Source organism: Festucalex cinctus, chromosome 17, assembly GCF_051991245.1.
Source record: "Festucalex cinctus isolate MCC-2025b chromosome 17, RoL_Fcin_1.0, whole genome shotgun sequence".
NCBI lineage: Eukaryota > Metazoa > Chordata > Actinopteri > Syngnathiformes > Syngnathidae > Festucalex > Festucalex cinctus.
Window position 1 is genome coordinate 17,125,533 of NC_135427.1, and position 5,871 is coordinate 17,131,403.

Here is a 5,871-nt window from a genome sequence, read left to right on the forward strand (position 1 = left end):
CCTCCCGCCCGTTTCCTTTTGTTACTTGAAAAGTGAGTTTGAGTTGGAAAAACAGACGAAGTGGGCGGGTTAAAATGAGTGATATTCACTCGGAAATACAAATTTGTACACATTTTTGTGACTTGTCTTTCACAAAGCACTTTGTCAAATTTAAATTACAAAAAAACAAACATGTTATGCAATATAAAGTTTTCAAAACACACTGTTGAAGGGGCGTGGCCTGTGAGTCACATCCAGAGCTACAGTTGCAATTAAGAAAAGAAAAAGTTAGCATTTTCTTCTTGCGAGCGTTCTTATTTTGTTTTTGTCCCACAATAAAGAGCCAAAAAAACAAAAAAAGTTATGCCGTCATGCCAGGGCATCATAGTGCTGTAAAGCTCGAGAGAATTTTGCCTCAAGACAGTGATAATTTCGTTGACGAAAAATTTTTGTCACACTTTTTTTTTAGACAAAAATTTAACGAAAACTAAAATAGAAGCCATTCATTGAGACGATCACGATAACTAAAATTGATGAACAATTTTGTAAAGGGCTAAAATGAAAATGATTACAACACAGTGATGAAAGTTACTGCAATTTTATTTCATATTCAAACATGATTACATTCTTTGTGCAGCTGCAAGATTAATCTCATGCAAGTAATTATGCACTTTTTTTTATTATTATTATTGTCGGTTCAACATATTTCATTTAAGCAATAAAGACGTAATACTAAATGTAAATACTAAAAGAATGTTATTTTCTGTATAAAATTTGAAATGTATGCTGAAGGAAAATACCGACGTCAATTTAGTCGACTAAAATTGGATTAAAAATAAAATCAGATGACTAAATTATGACTTAAACTTTAATTAATTTTAGTGAAAAGACTAAGATTGCCGATGCCCAGGACTTTGCTTTTCAGTTTATTATTTTTATCTTTTTTTGATTATTATTGTTTGGTTATGGTTAAGTTGTACTGTTGATGTGTAATTGTTGGAAAATTAATAAAATTCTAAGTAAAAAAAAAAAAAAAAAAGTATAACTAAAACTAAATTAAAATTTCTTGTCAAAATTAACACTGCCTCGAGATACACAAAATAAAAATAAATAAAAAAATCGACCAGGCCATGACTGAAATTGCAGTGGTGCAACAATTTATTGATTGAATTGTATCAATATATTCAAGATTTTTGGAATTTCAGCTTGTCAGCAAATATCTGCTTTTAACTTATAGGGGGTAGAAATGTCTGTTAATACAACAAAAAATAAAAAAAAATAGTTGAGGCCTGTTGTTGAAGTCTTCCGAACTTCATACTTGAGAAACTCAGCAGGTCCAAGAAAAAGAAATCCAAACAGCATGAAATCAATTCCGAATGTCATTATGCGGCGGGCCGCTTGCTCGCAGAGTTCGCCCGCCGCAGGTGCCCTCCTCGCCCCCGTTCGCCTCCTCCTCTTCCTCCTCCTCCTCCGTCGTCGCTCCTTTCCCTTGCAGAAGCAAATCGCTGAGCGTGGCGATGTAGATCTGCGCCATCTGCAGCGTCTCCGACTTGGACAGCTTGCGGTCGCCGCGCAGCCGCGGGATGACACCGCGCAGACGCTCGAAGGCCACGTTGAGGCCCAGCATCCGGCGCCGCTCGCGGGCGTTGGCGGCCAGCCGCCTCATCATGCGCCGCTGCTCCGGCTGCGGACGCGAGATGGCGCACGGGGGCCAGGGGGGGCGGCCGGGCTCGTCCTCGGCTTCCGGGCGCTCCGTGTGGTCGGGGAAGAGCGACAAGAAAGGCGTCAGGAGGCTTCTGCGCGGAGGCATGTTGACGTGTGACGATGAGGCTTGCGCCCGTTTGATTTATGCGCCCGGCCCGCCCGCGTGGGGGTGGGCGGCTCCGTCCCTTCGCGCAATTTGGAGAAGTTCATCAAAAGGAGATTAGAGACGCGCGAGTGCGCATGGGCACGCGCATCCTTCATTGGAAAGCCACCAAATGAAGCGATGAAAGTCAAGTGATTCAAACGTTCTTCCTTATAAAAAGGGATTTGGTTTAGTGTAGAAAAGTCACATTTTCGTTTTGGAGACGTCTCAATGCCATGCTAACTCCCCCCCATTTATACGTTTTCTTCATTTCTTCATTGTTGCGAATTCTTTATGCGCCTCAATACTTTTGTCACAACTAGCTTATTTTAGTTAACTAAAACTAACGAAAAAAAAAAACATTAAAAAAAATACTCTTTTGTTCATAAAATGAAGTAACAACGAAAATTTCCTTTTAAAAATGAAAAAGTAACCAACTATATTTTATGTTAAAAAAAAAAAAACTAACAAAAACTATTATTTTAGCAAAAACGTCCGTGTTCGCTTTGGTAGTGAATTGAATGCACAATTGGGGATGATTTTAAATATAATCATATTAATAAAGTACATTTATTTTGATATGAACCGGAATAATGACGTTTGAAAGTGCGTCACACGGTGACGTCATCTAGCAACAGCCAATAGAAAAGTATCTTCTGATGTTGCTCCCATGCTTTGTCAAATATTGCGCACGCTTTTTAAACAAAACTAAAACTAATACTGAAACTAACAAAAAACAAATATTAAAAAAAAATTATTTTATTATTTATTTTTATTCATCATTTATTTATATTATTTTATTAGTTTTATCGTAGATTATCGAAGATTTATTACCTTGGGCAATGTATCGATAATCGTGGTAGAATCGTCATATCGTGAGAAGATCATTATCGTGAGCCCTGTATCACATATATCATATTGTGAGGTAGCTAGAGGTTCCCATCTCTAATGAAAACAAATTAAAACTAACTTAAAAAAAAAAGAAGCTCAGAACGAAATCAAAAGGAGCTCAAATGAAATTTCAGGTGCAGTCGCCCGCCCGTGAACTTTCAGCATTTGATCTGCGGTGCGAGTCTTCTGTCAATGAGCCGTTTGATTGGCTGTAATCAAGCGTGGGTGTGACGCCACAGGAGGTGTGGCTTGAGGTGGTCCTGGCCAAGTAGAAGCATCAGTGAATGTTGCAAAATAGACTTTTTTTTGTTTTTTTTGCTTTTACCCTGGCAAAGGAGGCGGGGAGGGTGTCTTTGATCTGCCGCCTGCTTTGGGCCAACGAGCCGTTTGATTGGCGGCCGACAAGTGTGGGCCAAAAAGCCGGCCGGGGTCGGTCGGTCGGGGGTCCTTCCCGTCTGTTGTGGTCGCCGACACGCTGCTCGCTTTTGTAAAAGGAAGCCCCACCCACCCTCGTCGCCTGGCACACGCCCGCGTCTAGTAATCCCCTCACGACGCCCCTGCATGGAGGAGGCGAGCGTCCAAAGGACACTTCCTGTCACTCATCGTAGCCGCGCCCGTTTTTTTAATTAAACAACAAAAAAAAACTCATCGGATCCGCTGACGTCATGCGCGGCAGACGTTGGACGACCGCCACCGGCCACACGAACAACAACACGCAGCGCTGAAAGCCAACAAAATCAGCTCAAAGCAAAAACAAAAATATATTGTTGTGTCATCGAGATGAAAAAAATCGTGTAATAAGTTGTGCTTTTGTTGTCGTTCTGCTGTGGAAGGATATCGACCACCAGCACGGGAGAGTACTTTCTGTTTAGCACGCCCCCCATGGACGAGGTGTGGCTACTGCACGTCGAGGTTTGTCCTTTTTTGCAAGGGTCAAAGGTTACGATTTAAGATGGACGCTTATCAGGTGCGCGCCTGTCCAACCACTCATTAGAGTGACTTTTATTGTTTCCTGCATGACGTGGAGGCTCTAAAATAAATGTAACTCAGCATCAAGTCGTCGTCAAGAAGCCGTTTGGTCGCCATCTTACATCTCGTGCCAACCAACAAACGAGCAAATGGTGAGTGAGCGCCACCTGCTTCTCGGTTTGGGGAATTGAAACGTTACAATCTTGGACGCACACGTACACTTTTTAGATTGACACTTGATAAACGTCATGAGACCACTTATAGCCGACCACCAGGGGGCAGCAGAGGTCTGAAAATAATGACAAATAGCAAAAAACAAGAACAAAGGCCATTTTCGCTTCAAATAAAGTTTATTTCCATTAGTGTTGTATAAAGACAAAGTTGCAATGTTCATTATGGCATCTTTCAATTCAATTTATTTCATACATTTAAAAAAAGAGAAATGAAAGTGGACAAAAAGAAGTAAAACTTACGTTGTCTGCCCCTAATCAACAACAACACAATGTAACCAACAACAAAAAATAATCAACACAAAGTAAATGACAGCGTTCATCAATAATAACCTTGAGTCTCGTCTTGATTTTTTTGGATGCTACCTCATCATTATCATTATTTCATTTCATTTTATTTCAGGCAATAGTGTACAGCTGAACAGAGGAGCAACAATTCAAAAAAATAAGACAAAAGAGAGGAAAATTGATCATTTTGCCTGAAAGGGAATGGGGAGAAGAAAACGTAACGAAACTCGAAAAAAAAAAAAAAGAGCGTAAAAAAAAAAAATCTGCAGATTGGCATTGAAAAAGACATAATACAAAAAAAAATATGGTTTAAGAAAATAGTGTTTTTTCAATGTTTGTATTTTATTTTTCAATACAACCTTTTACAATGCCAATTGTTGTTTTTATGCTAATGCAGCTTTTTCCAAAGTGACATTTTATTTTTCAATACCAAATCTTATTGTCAGTGTTGTGGCTCCATAACTGCTCAGATCTTCGTGTTTGGCGACTTTGGAGACCGCCTCCTTCATTCATCTGACACGCTCAACTTGCGCTCGCCCGCCTGCTCGACTTCGTACAGCTGAGATCCTCGTTGCAGCTTCTTGATTCTGATCATCGCATTCTGGACATTCTTGATGATCTCCTTTATCCTGTTCATGTCTGGCACAACGGCAACCTCCTCCTTTTTCATCCGACTCTTCTCCTCTTCTCCGTCCCTCACAGCAGCCAAGCTGGCTTCCTCCTCAACCTGCAGGAAGTGACGAAGCTCCTCAAAATCCGTCTTCATCTTGCTTTCATCTTGAAGCTTGACGAGCGCCTCTTGCTCATTGCAATCATTTGTAACATGAGAATAATCTGCCAGTTTTCCCTTCACGTTGTGCATCAATTCTTCTGTGGGACCTTTCACAACTTCATCAAGAGGACGCAATTTGTGTCCCGCGTGGATTTTTTCATCTCTGCAGCTCATGCACACGACCTCCTGGTGGTCCAGACAGAAGAGTTCCACTTTCTCCTTGTACGCGCTGCAGATGTCCTCCGACTCTGGAGAGGAAAACACCCAAGGTAGGTCCATCGACCTCCAGCTCAACTTGCAGACTGGACACGATCGCTTTCCGTCCTTCTTCGGCAGCTTCTGCACACACACGAGGCAGAAGCCGTGCTGACATGGCAGCACGACGGGATCGCTCGCCACTTCCAAACAGGACCGACAGCTGAAGAAATCTTTCTTGGCTTTTGTAGGCATGATGGCGCTCCTGGGGACAATTTGAAAAAAAAAGCAACATTCCAATAAGATCAGATTGCTTTGATCGCAGAGAGATTAAGGAAGGTTTGGATTTTAGATTTGAAACCTGTAAATTGTCAGATGTGCTCCAGCAAACGAGACTTACCTGTACACTTGCTTTGTGATGATGACGGCAAAGACGACGACGTCTCAGGCTACAGCCGATCTGCCTCAGTCAAAAAAGTGACTAAAAGTTTAAGACGCCGTTTTATGACGACCCCTGGGTTCAATAGGGTCACAATCAAAAAGGGAGAAGACGCAGGATCCAAAACTAGCCGTTTTTGTAGTTATCAAAAAATAGAAAAGCTTGTCACTGAAAGAATGGAAAGCAAACATGGAATCCGACGGGTAATCCCACGGAAGTCGGAAACTGGTATTGTTTTGACACACCAACCTTGCAACCAAAA

At 41.5% G+C, this 5,871-nt stretch overlaps 2 protein-coding genes across 2 annotated transcripts; both read right to left on the minus strand.

The window, feature by feature from the left end:
- Positions 1 to 1,070: 1,070 nt before the first annotated feature.
- Positions 1,071 to 2,034, minus strand: atoh1c (atonal bHLH transcription factor 1c). The gene has a single exon (XM_077503448.1). The coding sequence runs from the start codon at positions 1,787 to 1,789 to the stop codon at positions 1,346 to 1,348; it is 444 nt and encodes a 147-aa protein (XP_077359574.1). The 5' UTR covers positions 1,790 to 2,034; the 3' UTR covers positions 1,071 to 1,345.
- Positions 2,035 to 4,016: 1,982 nt separating this feature from the next.
- Positions 4,017 to 5,871, minus strand: LOC144005323 (tripartite motif-containing protein 5-like). Its single transcript, XM_077503445.1, has 2 exons — positions 5,571 to 5,871; positions 4,017 to 5,435 (listed from the first exon to the last, which is right to left on the minus strand). The coding sequence occupies exon 2, from the start codon at positions 5,423 to 5,425 to the stop codon at positions 4,709 to 4,711; it is 717 nt and encodes a 238-aa protein (XP_077359571.1). The 5' UTR covers positions 5,426 to 5,435; positions 5,571 to 5,871; the 3' UTR covers positions 4,017 to 4,708.